This window comes from Camelus ferus, chromosome 4 (genome assembly GCF_009834535.1).
Source record: "Camelus ferus isolate YT-003-E chromosome 4, BCGSAC_Cfer_1.0, whole genome shotgun sequence".
Lineage (NCBI taxonomy): Eukaryota > Metazoa > Chordata > Mammalia > Artiodactyla > Camelidae > Camelus > Camelus ferus.
In genome coordinates this window covers 4,945,798-4,965,846 of record NC_045699.1, presented here as the reverse complement: position 1 = coordinate 4,965,846, position 20,049 = coordinate 4,945,798, and the positions used below count along the sequence as shown (strand labels likewise).

At 49.5% G+C, this 20,049-nt stretch overlaps 2 protein-coding genes across 2 annotated transcripts in view; one reads left to right on the top strand and one right to left on the bottom strand.

Moving 5' to 3' along the window:
• HABP4 (hyaluronan binding protein 4) overlaps nt 1–3,362 on the top strand; it is a 37,260-nt gene extending 33,898 nt beyond the window's left edge. The window contains exons 7-8 of the mRNA XM_032477438.1: nt 135–320; nt 2,048–3,362. Coding sequence (XP_032333329.1) covers nt 135–320; nt 2,048–2,104 — 243 coding nt within the window. The 3' untranslated portion in view covers nt 2,105–3,362. The remainder of the gene's footprint in view (nt 1–134; nt 321–2,047) is intronic.
• A 7,834-nt stretch (nt 3,363–11,196) lies between these two features.
• Nucleotides 11,197–20,049, bottom strand: part of CDC14B (cell division cycle 14B) — a 91,190-nt gene continuing 82,337 nt past the window's right edge. The window contains 2 exon segments of the mRNA XM_032477437.1: nt 11,197–14,889; nt 19,745–19,861. Coding sequence (XP_032333328.1) covers nt 14,853–14,889; nt 19,745–19,861 — 154 coding nt within the window. The 3' untranslated portion in view covers nt 11,197–14,852.

Below are 20,049 nucleotides of genomic sequence, written 5' to 3'. Positions count from 1 at the left end.
AGTGCGAGAACGTGTGAGGCCGCAGAGTGTGCAGGACCCTCCTGCACGTCCCCTCCCCGCCCACCCCGCCAGGGCCCGGGGAGCCGAGGTGGCCCCGCGCGTGTTCCGTGTTTGATGCCGTAACTGTGTTCCAGATGGTGAAGGATGACTATGAAGACGATGCCCACGTGTTCCGAAAAGCGGCCAATGACATCACGTCCCAGCTGGAGATTAACTTCGGTAACCTCCCTCGTCCCGGGCGTGGAGCCAGAGGTGGCACCCGGGGAGGCCGGGGCAGGGTCAGAAGGGCGGAAAACTATGGACCCAGAGCAGAAGTGGTGGTAAGTGTTTATGTTCTGAATGCTGGGTGGCTTTTTGTAAAGGGGGGGGACAGAGACGCCCTGGGCCTGCCCAGTCTGGTTTTGGAGCAGCATCAGATTCTCCCTGATCTGGAGAGAGAAAGTCCTTTCTCCTCTGTCCAGTGTGGGTCAGATGTTGGCGTCTCTGGAAGGGTGATGTCAGTAGCATGGACGTCAGTGGGATACAGACCGTTCTGTAGCACTGGTCCCCGGGGTCTCCAGGGGAGTCCGCTGTCTGCCATGAACGCCGGCTTAGAACTGGAGAAAACCCACTCATCTGCATCAGACAAGATGCCCAGGCTTGGGGCTGAATCAGATCAACCGACACTTGCTTTCTGTGGTCTGGCCATCGGTGCCCTTATGATGCTTTCAGCCTAGACAGAGCCCTTCCTGCGGCTTCAAGGCCTCCTTGTGACCGCCTCAGTTTCACCTTCTCACCTCAAACCATCCTTCCCCACGCTTCGGCCAACACTGCTCTACTTCTGGAACAGACAAGCATGCTCCTTACCCACAGGGCCTTTGCACCTGCTGGCCCTTCTCCCACCCCTTTGTTTGCTTGTCTAGAATAGATCTTCCAACCGCCCTTCCTCAGAGAAGGCTTCCAGACCAGGTCAGAGTCTCCCTTTTCTTTGAAGCACTACCATTTGCGATTATATTCTCGCTGCTCTGGTCGTTGGTCAGTCTCTGCTGTCTCCAGTGGACAACAGAACCCACGTCTGCTTTGGCTCATCATTGGTTTCCCCAGTGCCTAGCCCCGTGTAAACCACAGCATTGCTTCATCCATGTTCTGTGAACAAACACACCAACAACTGGTTTGGTGGTGGTCGGACACAAGACCCTGTGGCCAGCTTGGGCCACCACGCTGCCCCTTGTGCCTACAGTTTATTCTATTTAAAAGCAAAAACAAAACCACCAGAGTGTTGTTTCGGGGTGCATCTGAGGCCAGGTCGGAGAAAGGATCTTTTCCGGAAATAGAAACTATACATCCTCTCCTTTCCACCAGCAGCTGTAGCCAGCCCGCACCCCTGTGCAGTGTGACCCTGAACCTGCCTCCCCTCCGCCTGTGCCTCCCCTGCCTGTGCCCCCCAGCTGGGAACAGCTCTCAGGATCCTGTTCCCTTTGCTCACTCACTGAGGCTTATCTCCAGGAGAACCTTCTCTTCCAGAAAATATTACTTGACCGTGATGTGCACTTTGCCACCACGTGGCACTGGACACCCTCACGTGGGCCCCCGTGCCCAGGCCGTCTGTTACTGGAGTTCCCACCCTGTAACTTTCTCGGTGTCTGTCCCCCTACCCTGTAAGCTCCCCAAGGGCAGGAGCTGTCTTTAATCATCCTTTCATCTCCACGTTGTGGGCATTCCGTCATGTGTGTTGGCTGAAGGAAGTGCCGGATGCAGAAGGGGGTGCTCTGAAAGGATTTGTGGGAGGGAGGAGGGGAGGAATGTGCTGGCAGAGAGTGTCGCAGAGGGGACGGGGGCGAGTCATGAGGGAGAGGCGCCGTTCTGGGTCCCCTCCCTGCGGTCTGTGCAGCACTCAGTGCAGCTCAGAGACAGGGCCTCCCTCCCGGTGACCCTGCCCCTCTTCCCTTCCCACTGGGGCCTCATCTCTCCCCTGCGTGACAGCGGGTGCCACGTCTCACGGCGTGCTGTGCCTGCGTGGAAGGGGAGAAATGACAGCTGCTTTCAAAACTTGTCTTTTCTCTTTCAGACACAAGACGTTGCTCCGAACCCGGATGACCCCGACGACTTTCCTGCTCTGGCTTGAGAGCCTTATCTCCCTGGCAACGAGAAACAGCGCTGGCTTACCTATAAAGAGACTTTCCCTGCTGTGGGGAAGAGAGTCAGACTCTAAGAACAATAGATGTTGCTTTTTCCCGTGTGGTTCGAATTCATTGCACTTTCTGGGCCTAGGGAGTGTGGAAATAGGGACGTTTTCCTCCAGACACTAGGGAGTCCCGGTCAGGGGTTAGTCTGGCACCTTCCCAAGAAGGTGGAGAAGGTTGATTATTTTTTTATTTAAGGAATTCCAAATGAAGTTCAGAAATAATGCTTAAAAATCTGTACATAAGAGATTGTAGTGAATCCTCCACAGAAGCATGGAGATTAAAGCAAGGTGTAAAATAGAACTCATTGAGAATATTTAATAAGCTGTATGGCTCTCAGAAGGCTGTGTCCTTCAGTATTAGAGGAAATAACATATAACTTGGACCATTAACTTAAAGCAGGCACAGCCTAGTTCTCAGAGACCGAGAAATTAAAATACAAATTGTATTTACTGTTTACTTGTAAATGTTCCACTCTCCTGGAATCTTTTGAGTTCTGGTTTTCATTTAACCAATAATTTTAAAGCGTCCCTGGCTGCCACTCTGTGGCAGAGAATTAGAGGAGTATTGATTTTTTTTTTTCACGGTGATTTAAACTACCTCGTGGTTCCCGTGTGTACGTACACACGCACACACGCTTCGTGTAAATGTGCATATGTAGTGTTCGGGTGGTTTTTAGGGTGAGTATGAAATATATGGTTTTAAAAATCATGTTATTTAACCCACCAATCAAATGAAAAGGGGTCCAGGCAAAAGTGTGCTGCCACTTATCTTTTTTTTCCCCCCGAAGCTGGTGTCAGAATTCAGCACCTGTGTGCAGAGGCCCTGTGTCCCTGTCCTGGGCAAGGCTTGTAAATAGTATTTATTGAACTCCCACGCGCAGTGTTTCTCACTCGGCCCTTGCACCGGTGCGAGTTGCTCTTTCTCGCCTTTGGTGAAGAAGGTCTGGGTCCTACCCTGCCCAGCAGGGCCGAGACCTGCAAGTCCGCACCCCCCCAGCCCAGCCGCCTGCGAGGTCATGCCATTTCACAGGAGAAACCGTGGGTAGCAGCTGCCGGGCGGCCCACAGTCAGTATGCTTGTGTTGGAATTTGAACCTTGGGATCTGTGCTTTTTTTCCTTTTTTTTCGCTTTGCTATACTGTCTGAGATGGCTCTGAACTTGAACCCAAGTGTAAATAAAGGTTGGTATTCCCTCCTGACTTTGTGTAGAGAAGGCTGAATCCTTTTGGTGACATCCAGGTAAGAGAGAACGTGGGGAAAGGCCACAGTGGAAAGAATCATTTCTTATTTTGTCGAATAATCAGAGCTGAATCCTTAGCTGTGTTAAGCCAGTTAAAGACCTTCCCTGTGGGTGCCAGCCTACTTTGATTCCTTGTTATTATCCGAGTACTAAGGTAATCATTTTATTCCCGCTCCCTGGAAAAAACAGTGACCGTGAGTGCCCTGATCTGATCTGAGATCTTGTGAGAGTGAGTGTCGCGTTCAGCCGTGATGATCAGCTGGTTCGACGTGAGGCTGTGTCGCCACTCAGCAGGCTCTGAGCTGTCACACCGTCATTTTGCCTTGCCCTGGCTTTGAAGGTGGGCAAAGCAGAGATCCCTTTCAAGAAAATTCCCTTTAGTTTTGTGAGTAACACTTAAAAAGCCCATAGCGCTGGATTTAATGCATTTGCAAACTCTGCATCCTTCCCCAGACGCACGGGAATCCTGTGCCACAGAGCAGTCCCAGGGCTTGTCAGAAGCAGTTCTGGGGGACCGGGGACAGTTTCTGAGCCTGTTGGGGTCTTCATTTGCTCACCGGGGCTACCTCTTGCCAATTTGGTGGGGCAGATGGGTGTCAGGCTTTTGTCATGTGGTTGTCCCCAGTCTGGCCCCAGAGAAGACAGCAGAAGCAAGGGGCAGGGGACATCCACAATGTGCCGCAGGGGAAGTCAGCAGAGGAGGCGAGGGGATTGTGTATTTGGGCCTGTACTCGAGGCAAGCCCTTCCAGATCCGCGTTCCCGTGCCGGACCCCTTTGACGTACTTGGGTATAGATGCGTTGTCACGAGGCAGGACACGTTTCTGGCTGGTAACTTAACAGCAAGCAAATGTACCCACCAAAAGGAAACCTGTGGCCTTAGCCGACTCTTGGAAAGCGGAGGTCAAGTGTGATTGAATTCCAAGGGCAGGTGTGCCAGCCCCCAAGCCTGACCTGGATCCCTTCTGACCCAGGAGTTCAGGCAGCTGGGAGAGCCTCCTCTTTAGGGTGTGTGGCCAGACAGGAATGGGGGTTGGAGCCCTGCTTCGTTCAGCTGGGTGAAAACACAAGTCACCCATCTGACAAGGTCTGGGAAGAGGCAGACACGCCGCAGAAGCTGCTGCTGGCTGGGATGCCGGGGGAAGGCAGAAGCTCCGCACTGGCTGGTTTGGACATCTGGCCAGCCTACTTTGAAAAGTACATCTTTAGCCTAATGGTACTGCTAAGCATCAGACGTCTTTACCCCATGCCCGGCAAGCCCCTCAGAGCCCGGGAAGCCGTGGCACGCGCCTCCTGTTCTAGTGCTGGTCGCTGGTTCACTAGCTCCTCCACGCCAGCCCAGGGCATCGGTGTCTCATAGGTGAAGGTGCTGTTTCTCCTTTAAAACTGCACCACGTGCGATGTCGGCCAGTCCCACGGGGCAGCAGGACCCGGGTCCCGGGAGCTGGGAAAGGTCAGCCCTCGAAATAAAAACAGAAACTGCCCTCTTCTGAGCTGATCAGGAGGGAGCCATTACGCTTCCCTCTCAGCACGACCCAGCAGGACACGCGGAGTTTCGCTTTGAGAAAAGCCCTGCCTGCTTCCCTTCTGCTGCCGCTGCCGCCCTCAGTCTCCATGGGGATCACACCCTGCGAGCACCTTCCAGGACCCAGGGCTCCTCACCCCCACGTCCTCCTGACGCCAGCCTGAGTCAGGCTCCCCGGCAGCCGGCATCCCTGCCCACAGCGTGCCCCGGGTGTTGGGCTCGGCTTGGCTATTTATGGAGTAAAGAGAACGAGGAAGGAAAAAAGCAGGGATTTATAAGAAATCTTTATTGTCAAATACAACACTGGAGGAAAGTGCAAAAACTTCCCTGTAACCACCACCTTGGGAGCCAAGGGGCCGATTTCCCCAGAAGCCTGTCCATGTGACGGTGCCAATCACAGCCCGGGATCCCTCCGAAAGGAGCCACTATCCACGGGGTGCTCAGCCCTTTACCTGAGTGTCCTGTAAGTCTGAAGGCAGTCAGGGAACAGGGAAGGACGTCCGTCTTCCTTGCTCCCTAGCTAGGCAAGGATGAGATAACAAGATGAAGCCGAAAAAAGATTCGATCCCCAAGCCTCGTTCTTTCTACACGCTCCTGAAATTTCCAGTTATCAACTTGGGCAAAGCTGCTGGGAGAGGGACAGGGAGAGGCCAGAGGACACATGCACTTCTGTGGGGGCCCCAAGGACCGCACGGGGTGTGCTGTGCGCTGCAGTGCTTAGCCACTCCCCGGGGCAAGGTGGTGACCGCGGCAAAGCACACCGGGACCGTGCGCTGGCAGTAGCATGAACCGGTCCATCCGGACTGCATTCTCCTGAAAGCATCCTGGGATGTGAGGTGTTCTGGGAAAGCTTCACTAGGCCTCCTGCACAGCTGGAGATGGCAAGACACGAGAGGTCACGCGATTAGGTTCAAGGCTGCCGGCAAGGTGGAGACAGGAGCAGAAGCCTGGCGCTCTCAGGGGCCTCATGGAAATCTAAGGGTCGACGTGCTCCAGCAGCATCTTCCAGCCCAAGCCGCCTCTGCCCGCCTCCCGGGCCTCTGGGAGAGCCTTCTCCTTGTCCACAAGGTTTCCCAGGGCAATAGGATTTTCCCCAACCAAACCACAAAGGCTCTCGTATCCACTGCAACTTTCCTGCAAGCAAAACTGGCCCGGTGGCCGGGGCAGAGCATCCCTGGAACAACTCTGGACCATCTCCAGAGGCTGACCAGGGAGCACGGTCATCTGTAAGCTGGGGAGTGAAGCGGCACCACCCCACACACGAGTCCCTCGGGGGGTGTGGAGAGTTCCCAAATGTTCTCAGAGGACAGGAAAACTCTTTTCTCCAGAGCAGCCCCCCTGCCAGAAGTCAGAGGTGTGCCCTGTCCAGCTCTGGGGGGGCCTCCTTCACCTCGACAAACAACCCCCATAACTGCTGGTGGCTCTGGTCCACACTTCACCTCCCCCGCCACCCCCGACCCTCCATCTCAGAGCAACAGGGAAGAAAACTTTTTAAGTCCCTAAGTCCTAAATTCTCGGCAACGCAAAAGGAGCAGCACCTGCTTGTTCTGGCGGTGCGGGAAAGAGAGCGGGAGTGAGCAGAGATGCTGAGAGCTCAGGAGGAGGGAAAGAACGGGGCACACAGGCTGGCCCAGTCAGGGGCGCGGCAACCTCTCCCCTGGCTCCATCCTGACCCAGGGACCTGTGACCGGGGTGGAAAGGCATCATTTGGGGTTTTCACCGAGGATCCTGAGGCCCAGAAGGGGGCCCTGGGATGACTGGTGAGCAGGCTCCTTCACGGCACACCTCTGCGGGGCGCCACTCACACTGCACCTGCGTGAACAGCACCCCTGCAGTTGGACAATGTGCAGCCAGGACGACAAGGACGATGAGGACTATAAAGTCTTCAAAAAGTTTGCATGGACTTTTCTGAGGAGACAGAGGGACCATCAGTCACAAGGGCCCCTAACGTTAAGACAGTTCAAGGGATGCTGTCCACTTGAGATGGCACCACTACCAGAGAGGGTGCCAGCCTGGTCCTGTCCCCAGCCCAGTCATCCCCCAAGGCCACCTACAGGAAGGCCCAGCTCTGGCTTTGGGCTGCGGTCCCAATACCCAGTGGAAGAATGAGGCAAAAACTCTTCTGCTGACAGGCTGAGGCATGGACCTGAGGAAACAGGTTTAAATTACACCCTGAGAAAACTTCCAACGGTGAGCACTGTGCTGTCCAGGAGAGACCTCTGGAGATGGCCCTAGTCTCTGCGGATCCCGAGCCAGATTAAAAGCCGGTCTAGAAAGGTTACAGCCCGGGACATCCAGCCATCGCTGAAAAAGGGAGGAGACGGACAGAGTTGTACTTACAACCCCAGGACCTGTCTTAGGGGGTTACTGGGTATGGCAAGGACTGGTTTAATACGGGGCTGGAGAAAAGACCCCGAGGTGCATGTTCTAAACTCCCTAGGGCTGGTCAGAGCAGAATCACCCTGAACAACAGGACTGAGCCGGGGGGGGCCACTGGCTATCACAATCCCCACTCCCCATCCCTTAGTGTCGAGGGAACACTCAAGGACATGCCAACCACTGGCCTGTTCACAGTGCTCCCAGGGTCACCCAGTTGTTACAACAGACCCCTCACTCTTAGGGATGGAGACAGCGGGATGGGCAACCTCCCTGCAGACGCTGTAGGGGGCAAGCCAGGGCCAGGCAGGAAGGCAGTCTGTCCATCCACCCAAGGCCAGACCTAAAGCCTCAGGGTCCCCTAGTCTCATGAATAATCCACGAGCCCTATTCCCAGGGTTGAGCCCCTGCTACCTCCCATATAACAATGAAGCCTTTCCTCCGGCCCCTTCCTCTGCCAAGTGGAGCCTGGGCCAGAGCAGAACGAGGCCGGAGAACAATATTCATGTCACAGGGTCCCCAAGAGCGTCCGTTGCCATTTCTATGACATCGCCCAGCAAAGCTGTACTTGAAACTAATCAGGGGACCCACTCCAGGGGGCAGCACTGCCTCCTGAAGGTGGCTGAAAAGGCAGGCACGTCTTGATTGCCCAGTGGCCGGGACACTGCTGGCATTTAGCAGGCTGCGGGTGGGGTGGCAGTGGGCCGGGAATGCCAGACTGGCTGCATTCTCGGGAGAGTCCACCCAAGGAAGAATTGTCCGCATCAAAAGTCATTCTGTTTTACGTCGAGAGGCACACCCATGCTGAGAAGAAACCATTGTCCCTTCTCCAAGCAAAACACTGCACGACCTCCTCCACTCTTTCTTTCCCCACCCAAAGCCTCTCCTCATTTAAAACTGTATCTGAGGGGCCAAGGCTAGGCTCCCGCCTGGCAGACGGCCTCCTTACCTGGGCATTTCAGTGTGGATGGAGCACCCGTCATCCAGAAGCATGTCGCAGCCGTGCAGACTTGCTAGCAAAGAAATGAGACACAGTTAGAGACGAGGCAAGGCGGCCAGATGTGCTACAGGGGCGGCGTGGGGGGGGATCTCCAGCCCACGTGGGCTGGGCCAGCCTCCCCACTCGGGGAGCTGGGGGTCTGGAGAGGAACCTGGAAGGGTTTCCCCGAGGGTCCATTTGCTCCCCCTGTAAGCCAAGAACATGGTGAGACTGCATATAACATAGGGGGACTATGCCAACCACTTAGAAGACAAAGATGCCCCAAATCTGAATAACGGGGCAGCTAAGACAGGACTGGATATAGCAGGGAGTGATGGTGACCCTTGCCCCATGGTGCTGGGGCCAGTGTCCCGTTCTTAAGGAACCAGCTCAGCAGTGTCATGACAGCTGCTGAGGAGGGAGGAAGGGGATCCAGGGGGCCGCATTTATCACTTCTTGAAGAGCGTTATGGCAATATTTTAAAATTAAATATAACATACATGGCTCTTCGTATAGGCCGGGTGCTTGTTCTATGTAATCAACAAATACTAACTCATTTAATCCTCATACGACTGTACTGTCATTCTGGCCCGAATCACACAGCTAATAAATTGCAGAGCAAAGGTTTACACCCAGTCTGGCCCCAGAATCCATGCTGTGAACAACCCTACTTGCTTTTTGATGCAATGTACATCAAAAGCTTTAAAGTTCTGCAGGTCCTTGACCTAGAAATGCCTCTTGTAAGAATTTATCCTAAGGAAACAAGCAATACCAGCCAGGAAGAATTTACATATGAGAATGTTCATGCAGTGGGGACGGCAGTAAAGAGCTGGGCACCACCTACCTGGGCAACGATGGGGAGAGCAGGGCTGCTGACACAGCGTATACCACAGAGAAGGTCAAAATCGCCCTCCCGCCACACTGCCTCCCAGCGCACCCACGGCTGCACTTAGACACGTGCGTGGAGGAAAAGCAAGCCACGGTGGAGGCGATGTTAAGGGATGACCTCATACCTTGCTCTTTTTAATCTAAACACTAAGGCACTTACGAATGCAATTTTATGGAGGAACAAAGTGAGGGCCGGGAGGCAGACTGAAGGATCCCCAAGGTCGGAGAATTAAGTGGCACTGCTTGTTTTAGAACGCACACTGCTGACTGCTCTTCCCGGATCAATGTGCTGTTTCAATAAACTCATGGGGGCCTCCTGAAGGGGCCTCTTCTACGTAACTACACCCTCCACTCTGCCCCTGAACAAAGCACTCCCAGGAGACCTTCAGTGCACGGATTTCTCCTTCAAAAGCCAAAGTAGTCTAACCTCTTTAAATACTTAACAACCATTCTATTTGCCTGGAATGATGCTGCAGGTACCCAAGACAGCAGATCTTGAGGGACCCTAATCTGCTATCAAAAATCGGTCTTTGTCTAACCATCTAGAGAAACTTACCTTAAATAAAAAATTAATTTATTGAAAGCTATGTGCCAAATACCGTTTTAAGCACTTTCTCTGTATTATCTCATTTAATTCTCATTATAACTGTGAAGGTGTGAATTCCTTTTATTCCCATTTTACTTAAGAAACAGAGGTAGAGGGGATTCGCAGACTGTCCGTGGGGTAAAGGAGAATGGGACAGGGAAGTTGACAGCAGAGAGGGAGAGGGGGTCTCGAGGCTGGCCGCCCACACTGCACAGCCCCGGAACACGTGACGGCGCCCCCGAGAAACCGACAAGCCCTGTGGTTTCACCCGGAGGCCTGCAGGCCTCACAGCCCTGCTGCCAAGCCTGCGCCCTTCACCGTACGCACAAACCTTGAGCTGCCGGCCTCTGCCAACCAACTGAGCTCCGGTGGGTCAGTAGGAGGGCACGCAGCTCAGCATGGGTCTCAGGGCACACCGTGGAGGGGCAGGTAGCCGCTGCAGATTTCAACAGCGGACAGAGCCTGCAAGTCCCTCTTTGGAGGTAGTGGTGTCCGGGGTGGGGAGGAGTCTGGATAGGGGTGAGCAGACAGGTTCGTTTTGTGCTTTGAAAACTCATATGCAAGCACAAATCAAAGCTAGGTTCCCTGGGGAACTGGACGGCGCTCCCTAACAGGCCAGGCTCCTCCTACATCCCCTAGACACGACCTCTGAGTGATGCTGGGGGCACTTAGGTCCTTTAGGATCCTGCCCTGCAAGACACCAAGGGGCAAGGCAGGTAAACAGCCCTGGAGAAGGCGTCCTGGGTTCCACGCGGGGACGCGAAGCGCTCCAGCAGGGTCCCGCCCTTCACTCAGCACTGTCATCCTGACTTCTTGGCAGGGAAAATGAAGGGGCTACGGCCCTTGACCAGCAAGACTCCAAGGGCCTGACTCACGTGCCTCATCCTTAGCCGTTTCCAGAAAAGTCAAGCCTTCGCCCGCGTGAGCCGGTAGTGGTGCTGTGCAGAATAACCCCATAGCAGGAGCCCCCGCCCTCACACAAGCGTCTCATCCTGGGGAAGGTCTTATGGACTGAACTGTATTCCCTCCAGATTCTTAAGCAGCAGCCCTTCCACCAACACCTCAGTGTGACTGGATCCGGAGACAGGGCCTCTAAAGAGGTAATTAAGTTAAAATGAGGCCATGAGGACGGGCCCTAAACAATCCGACTTGTGTCATTTAAAAAGGACAGACAGAGGGATGTCAGGGATTGGACGGCACAGTGACAAGACCAAGGAGAGAGGCTTCAAGGAGAAACCAACCCTGCTGACACCCTGGTTTTCGATTTCCAGCCTCCAGAACTGTAAGAAAATAAACTTCTGTGTTTAAGCCCCCAGCACAAAGCATTTTACTGGCGCAGTCTTGGCAAATTACTACCACGGAGGGTTACACCCATTCTGTATTTTAGCCACTGCCTATCACAATTCAGAATGCTAAGTGAATAAAAAAACCCAAACGGCTGTTTGGTTAATACTTTTAATTACATGATTGTAATTATACAATTTTTACTATTCAACATTTTGTATAAAACCAGTTACAATACACAAGATTTTCAAATGTGACAATTATGTACCAAACTACATAGATACGCAAAGTTTACAGGCCATTGTGAAGCTTTATCTTAAAAATACCTTCAGGAAAATAAACATTCATTCAACCAGTTCTCTCAGCTTTATAAAATATGAGTTAGAAATATACATTTTAATTAAAAAAATCAAGACAATGATTGATCAAATACTGATTATTCAGTTACATTTGAAAACTTTTAATAATCTGTACATGAGTGCAGGTTAGATAAAAGTCTGCAAATTATTAATATAAATCTGCAGTACTATAATCAGATGAACAGATCTGCTGACAGTTAATTCTATTGGGCGATTAAGGAGGTAACTTCCTACACAGTACAGGTGAACTGTCCAGTCAACTATGCACACGTGGAGCATTCCCACTTCGCGACACGGAGAATCCTCACTTAGGAGAAGGGGAGGAGCAGCAGGTAACCTCACAGGACGGTGTCAGCGGGAGAAAACTGCTAAAGAATTAAACTATGCTTTTAAAGTTGTTTTTGATGAGCACTGCTTCCCAAAATGTGATGATGGCTTGAAAGGATGTCTGCAGGAGAGCAGCTAAGCTACTTTTTGAAATCAAACATCAAAGGAGGGCAATGCTCGCATATCGAGCAAAGGAGAGGATGCCCAGGATGCCCACTGGTCCACGCGGCCGCCCGACCGTGTCTCAGACTCCACGGGCAGACACGTCTGCCCCGTGAGAACACCGGGGAACTCCTCTGAAACTTGTCTGGGCCCAGGAGGTAGACATCACCCCTGTGAGAGGGGGAGGAGGGCAGGCAAGAAGTGGGTGGGTGGGGGGGAACAGGCTAAGTGGATCAAGTTTAGAACAGAATAATTCTGGAGACTAGAAGAGCAGCGCGCTGCGTAGACGCGGCTACATTTTGACAAGGCTACTTGTTTCAGTGAGGCACTGCTCAGGGTCCTCCCTCTTCCCTGGGAAGAGAGATTTCTAGCCTTTCTTTAAGACTCTGACACGAAAGTCTGTCTATACATCTTAGGTACCCACTTTGGCAGGCCAGAAAGCTTCAAGGGCACCTAAAAGAGTTCCTTTCTAATTTTAATTCCAGTGGAAACTGACTTGGTGTACTTTCAAAGCTATTTAAGGCTCTTAAGTTAAAGTAATCTTTCGGTCTGACATGCCCTGTTTCGTATCCCATAGCAACAAGATCTTCTGTAACAAATGAGACTCAGAAGATTCTTGAGTGTGTTGAAGTTTCTGCTGGGGGCTGGCGGGGGGTGGAGAGTCTACTCTTATTATTCATCGCAGGAAGTTTTCCATCCATCAGACCCAGAGCCACCCTGGATTTGAGATATGTCCCCAGTAAGTTTACGAACACTGTGCTATGCAGTCCGTCTGAAGCACTAGCCCAAGATGTGTGTTCCATCCAAGCAATGCTGCTTGATCCAATCCCTAGCTTGCTACGACTAACCTCAGTGAGCCTGTCAAATACAAGGATTTGTAGGAAGAGCCACAGTGACAGCAATTCTAGCTGGAAACTTGAGCAGCAGACACAGAAAAAGGCAATTTGTAAAACAAAAAGTACACTGAAGCCCCAATTTTTCACTCTTGGCCAAGACACCAAATGGCTTTTTCACTGCGAGGGAGACGGCACATTTAACTCGTTCTGACCGACAAGAACAGTTCAGATGGAAGTCTGATTTGCACCACTGCCTGGACTAGTTATGTAGGAGATGGCCTTTAGAAGTATAAAGGGAAGGAGAGTTGCCCTGAGAATTCAAGGTTTTATGCCTGGACACAGGATGACCCTGCGGTATGGTCGCCCAGAGCGACACAACAAATGGAATGTTTCTCCTCCCACTCAAAGCTTAATGAAGAGCTGTTTTCCTGTCAGGCAATGGGTCTTTGTATCTGTGAACTTCCAGGGATAGAAAAACCGCTGTTTTTCTGAGCTCTAGTCCCCAACTTAAAAGCTGGCTTGGCCCAGCCCCATGGTGCCCAACGAGGGAGCTGCTGCTTTGGCCAAAACAATGGCGTCTTCCATCTCCTCTGAAAACAAGGCAATCTTACAATCTCCTCCAAGAGTAAATACCAAAATAGAACCACAGCCTTCCAATTTTTTTTTTTTTTGGCCTTAACAGACTTTAATCTGTTTATTCCACAGCCATTTCTTATTCTGCACAGTCATATGAAAAAGGCAGCTTTTTAAAAGTGGATTTGCCTACTAACGGGATTCATTCATCTTGTAATGTGAAGGCATTTTGCCTTTAAATACTGTATCATCCCAATCTCCAAACTAGGCTAATGATAACCGGTTAATGGTAACTAAACCGTTCACTTCTTATTATGGAAGTAACCCAGGTGACTGCAAAAATATTCTTTTATTTTGGCCCCCCCCCCCTTTCTTTTAGCAGCAAGTAAATTCGGATTTGTGATTGCCTGACATCACAGACTCTGCTGTGTTTCTGTGGGGTTGAGGGGAGAAGGCACTCTGCAAAGAGTTATTAATTGTATTCCCTAACCAAAGGCAACAGTGAGTTTCTTATTTACAAACAACTGAAATCCAGATGCAAATAACTGTCACTGAAATAAAAGGGTGTGTGAATGGCCTTAGGCTGATCACATAACAAAAAAACCCACAGCGCGACAGGAAAGACCCTAATAAAGTAACTTAATATAAAAAAAAGGTCACCATTATTTGGGATCACGGTTTCCAAGGGCAAACATCAACAGTGTGGGGTTTCTTCCCGCATGGAAGGAAATACAATTTTAATTTGTATGACTGGGCAGCCACATAGTGGACAGCCCTGGCATTCTTCCATCTCAAAATGACATAAAAAGGGACGACTTACAACAATCTTCCAACTGTGAAGCCAGTTTCTCCTCCTGAGGCTTCTAAAGCTACGATTAATATTCTCTTGCAAGTTTTAGGTTACCCGAGTACCAATGTGTATCGCGACATGCACCAGTCTTAAAATGTGGTTTTCACAGATTCTTGTGAATAAAGCACTCTTTGGTGGAAGACAAGCAGCTTGGGTACTTAACGGAGCTAACATTTCAACAATATCACAAATATTAAAATGGAGATGATTAAACCGAATGGCGTCAAATGACATAAAGTACCATTTCAGTAACGCTTGTTTTATCTTTAGAAGTTTTGACACAGGGTGACCAGCAAATAATTAAGTAAAAAAAAACCTCCATCAGATCCTCAATTCTTCTGAAGGCCAGCAGCTAAAATGATTGCCATCACAGGGACACACGTGCACCACACAGACGCGTCAGCTGCCCTGAGAACAGAGGGCGTTGATATTTACACCTGAGACTAATTTACAACCGCGTTTTCGTTGTTCAACTTAAGACGTTTCTACAGAAGGAGAGTTGGGCCTTCTTCAAGTCACTCGCTTGTGCCCAAATCCTTGTAGTTATTTAAATTCCAGTGGACTTTTTCTTCGTTGAATAAACTTAGGTGGCAAGCAGCTAAGGCTTTTGCAATTTTTGTTTTGTCTCCAAATAAATTGTGCTAAAATCCTGTTGCAGTTTTTCTGTTCCTAGAGTCTTCCTTCGGCTCTGGTCACAGGTTTTTACTTAACGCAAGACTGTTTTAGTCCTTGAAATGGAGGGACTACAGGGGAGAAAAAAAAAAAAAAAAAAAAAGGATTTTACCATGAAGGCTTTCAAGTGTCCCATGTGGTTATCAAAGACAAGAAAAGGCAACATAATAAAAATACTGACATGCTAAAAAGTATACACACTGTGTAATTCTTTTATGACAAAATACTTTGGGAAAGACAGCACAGTATCAACCATAAAGTAAAGACAGACAGTAGAGAAAAGGCAGAGCAGAAAAAGGTTCAAGTCTGCAAAAAATCAAAAGACAATAAAAAAAATTAAAAAAGAAAGAAAGAAAGAAAGAAAGAAAGAAAGAAAGAAAGAAAGAAAGAAAGAAAGAAAGAAAGAAAGAAAGAAAGAAAGAAAGAAAGAAAGAAAGGGAGAAAGAAAGAGAGAAAGAAAGAAAAGAAAGGAGGGAGGGCAAAAGCAGCCGAGCAATGAGAATACCATAACGCCATTAAGGGCATTTGTTGCAAAGCATTCCTTTTCCTTCTTTCCCTCTGAGGAACCAGGCTGTGGGAGAAGTGGAAAGAACGAAAAGATAAAGAAGTGTTACTAGGTTATTTCCAAAGCCAGACCTCGGTCACAGACAAAGCTTGGGCACCGAAAGCAGTTTCCAGGTGGGCAGGGTGCAGCAGGTGCCCGCGCCGCCACCCCGCTGCAGGGGACACCCCGCTGCATGGAGCTGTCGCGTTCGTGCGTAACTGACCTGCGCTGACCTCACCCTTCCTCCCTCCTTCCCTGCCCCTATGGACCACTTTGACTTTCAACTGAATAGATCCCTTCAAAGGAAAACTAAAGCTGAAAGAAGGGAGCCAGAGCAACCAATCCCAGCGTGGAGGGGGCCCCCCGCGGGTGATGACGACGCTCCGTCAGAGCAGCTCATCTGAACCACTCGCCTCGTGCACAGAGACTCCGACAGAGTTCTGAATATAAAGGTCCAAGTCAGTTGGTGGAGCCAAGAGGGAAAAATATCTGAAATTTCAAAGGGAGATTAATATTTTTAAAAGATGAGAGGTCACCGGCATAAAGGAAAACTGAGATACAACATGCTGGGGCTTCTCCAGTGACAGTTTTTAAAGACAGCGGCGGCAACAAAAATGCCAAGCCCAGAGGTGAGGGAGCAGACAGCGAGATCTGAGACTCTACGGGACAAGAAGCAGCGACAGATGTGATGATGGAAAGTGCTCCATATGAGAAGACTTAAAAAGCCCAAGTCCTAAACGTACTTACTCTCAACCGAAGGGCTTGTGAAGGGACTCATGGTTCAGAGGCCAAGAAAAGAGCCTGAACATTTATCTTCCTCCAAAATATGTGAGACTGGGGTACAAAATACCCCAAAGCAATGAGCACTGGTTGGGTTTGGCAGGTGAGGCAGAAAGTGCTGGTTCCCAGTGATGCCACGTGGGATTGAAAAAGACACATGACAGTTTTCCTGGGAAACAAATGAAGTTATAATTTTTTAAAGAGAGGGAGGGAAGGAGCAGGGGAGGGAGGGAGGAAGGAAGGAAAAATGGACTGCCCCAACGCGACAGCGTACGCTCACAGCAACACGCACTCGATGGGTGAGCGGTGTAAAGACATGGACTGAACTGAATACATCAAATGAGGGAGCTTTGGGTCCTCCACCAGAGGCCCGATGACGAAATGTTCAAGACTCATTCTGAGAGGGCTCTTCAGAGCGCTGATGCAAGAACACCGAAACACAGGCCAACTCGATGACGCCGGTTCGTCAACGGATTAAAAGAGAAACATTAAAATGGGTTTACAGCTCTCGCAGGGCGTGGGAGATGTAGAGATCTGTTAGTTTGCTTTTTTGGACTTAAGAAGGCAGACGAGGGAGGTGCCACACAGACTCCCCTCAGCACCCCACCCGCCACCAGACGCTCGTGTTTCTGTGCCTGAACTGCTGTGGCCGTGACAGAGCAGAGCTTGGCACCCGGGACTCAAGTTTAGACGTGGCTTATGTTCAACGGATACACGAGGGGTATCACCTGCCACGAGAGAAACGTGGTGGCATTTCTTCCCAACGACAAGTGCTTATGGCCACGTGTATTTTTCTAGTCTCCAAAGAACTGCTCTCTTGACATGTTTATGGGCAAGTTCTTCAAAGGTGTAGTAGAGCCTTTCAGTGAACTGTCAAAAATCAAAGGAGCCAAATCAACAGACAAGAGAGTTTCGGAGAGGTCTCCATCCTGGAAGCCTCGAAGAATAGAACAGAACGTAATGAAAGGTCAGGTTCTAGGGGACAACAGAGGTGATGATGATGACGACATGGAAACGACGTCAACCTGCAAGAGAGAAGGTCCCACAGGTGGGAGTGGCTGCAGGCTGGCAACCCCGGCGCCTCGGAAGTACTTATGAACGTACACGGAAAGGGTGTATCTCTGTGTGTGAGTGTGTGTGTGTGTGTGTGTGTGTGTAAAGATTTCTAGTCAATACGTTAAAATTATTCAACAGTCTTAGCTCATACTGTTTTGTCCTGAATCAGATTATGTACAAATTGTGTTAATTCTCTCATTACCCTCCAACCAAAAATGAGTATTAACCAGCAGGGTAAAAGCTTTGGGCTACAGCCTGGCTGCCTGACTCCCATCATGTCCTAGAAGCAGGGAGTGGGAGCTGTGCATCATTCATTTGCCTTTCTCTCGTCAGCTGCAGGTGCTCACAGATGAGGTGATGTCAACATAGGCCACGGCCCCGAAAGAGGCCAAGGAGAGCCGGCGTGGAGGGAGGGGCGGTGAGAAGCACCGTGAAACCCACTTAACTCGCGCGATTTCACTTCTTTGCCCCTCCAGATCCCTGAAAGTCCATTTTGGAATTTAAAAGAAGTCTTTTGGGTTTTCAGTACCATCCCAAATGCCTGGAAACTGCTCGGGCCATTTTAATACTCAGTCAAGTGATGCAGTCTGAACTCTACTTTCGGGCCCCCAAAGCAACGGGTCCAGGGACCCCAGGAAGATGCTCGCTGCAGTCCGGAACCTGCTCTGCTGAGATGCACACGTGTGGGTCACTAGACAAGACCTAGATGGAGAAACAGCCACATGGCCACGCCCCTGAGAGCATCGTGGTGGGACCAGACACGCGAGGTCCCGGCCCCGGGACGCTACTCATCGGAAACCTGGAGAGCACCATCCAGGAAAGCAAAAAGCAGAATTAAACGTGCAAAACACACCTGGCTGTGAAGGACGCCTGCAAAGAACATGTCCATCCAAAACATGTCTAACTATCACCAACAGCTGGCTTTTTAGTTGAATTTTTAATAATGTAATTAACCTGAAAGTGTCAAGGTTAAAAAAAAAAAAAAAAAAAACTCCCATTTCCCCTCATTTATTGTAGAGAAGTTAGGGGAAAAAATTTTTTTAAAAATCCTCAACTGCCCAACTAACCAGAAGAACTGTTAATATTATGGCACATTTTCGTTTATCTTACTTTGATAGATTTACACCCATAAATGTTTACGTTTATAAATATTTACATATCTGCATCTTTCTACATGTATACAAAGTGTATTTTACACTTACAAAATTAGAGCAATACTTGACAATTTTTATGTGGAGCCCTTTTTACTTACTGCTCCATGAACAATTAATCCACGTCACTAACTTTTCTTTTCACGACTCTCAAATTCATTTGGCAGAATTCATCAATCATTTCCTGTTTCTCGCTGTTACAAATAACGTTCTGATATTCTGTTATAATGTACCTAAATCTTTTGACTTTTTTGCCAGTATTTCTCTAACAGTCTTCTCAAGTGGAATTAGAGAGTAAAAAGACTATGAATATTTGATACCTCTCTAATGAAAAAGTTTAAACCCTAAAATCATGAGTCAGCGCCCAGCTCTCAATTACACGGACTGAGGCATTATCACAGTCTCATGTAAGTACAAGTATATAATAAAAGCGCACAGAAGAATTAGCAAAAAGGAAGAGTGGCAGAACTGAACGATTTTCCTTAAAAAAGCAAAACGCCCAAAGCACGGTCGGTCAACGAGTCTTCTGGACACAGACTGCCGTGGAGGCTGCAAGGAGAATGACTCAGCACTGGAGATCACTGTCGGCCCAATGCCTCAGAGATGTGAGGGCATCGGAGTCATAAAGGAGCAAGGGAAACTGCGAAAGGCATTTTAGGGCCGCGTGGGCTGCCAGCTCCAGGCACAGCCTACACAAACACAAAGAAGGCGCTGCCTCCCCTCCTGAGACAGATGGGTTAACTGCTCTCCTCTAAAGAGAGACGCTTTTGAAATACGTTAAAAAGGAAAATGTTTGCCTTGGTCCGTGATAAATATCCACAAACAATGGCGAGTCATAGATTTGGTCACGGAACGTGTCTGTCTTCTGGTGCAAGGCTGTCTGAAGGAAGTGAAGGATGCTGGGCTGGAAGGTGAAGGAGCTGCCCCTTGAGGTGTAGCCTGTGGCCAAGAGGACAGCCACACGAGGCAAAGAAGCATCCCAAACTCACTAGAATTCCCCTTTTTCCACCATCACAAGTAACTGCAGTGAATTCTCCAGTAATCATGTTGCGTCTGATACACAGACAGGAAAGATTTCCTCCACGTGCTGACAGAGAGCTTTGGAAATTCTCAATTTAAGAATTTATGTAAGTACAACATCCTCCACTGGCCCATATTATGACCCAAAGACTACATTTCCAGTGTTGAGAATCACCTCTGGAAAAAAAAAAGCAAAACCAAACAAAAGCCTGCGTTAACCTGGTCCAGATGTCCTTTGATGAACACGTCAAACCCTTTTGATTAATTTCCCAACACAGGAGCCCTGCTTTCTCCCGTCTTCACTTCTATCTCCAGAAGATTAAACTGGAAAACCAATGCTTGAAATTTTTCAGAAGAGTAGGATTCTTTTCTCACCTTTTAAAACTGCTTTTTCTGGAAGCAGATCTGGTGGTTCTTTTAGTAATGCCTGCACTGCCAGAAATGTTAGGTTCAGACGTTTTACAGCGCTGAACACTGGACTGAAGAATTACTCTGAAAACAGTTGGAAAAAAATAACATTACATTCACTGGAACAATTCGCAAGTGGTTGTCAGAGGAAGGCATTTTGGCTCTCCAGTGCAAATTATTTTCTTGAGAACCGATAGGATTTTCCACAAACACATTTGCCAAAAAATATCTGAAACACACTTTTTTTTTTATACCAAGTCGTCTGAAATAAA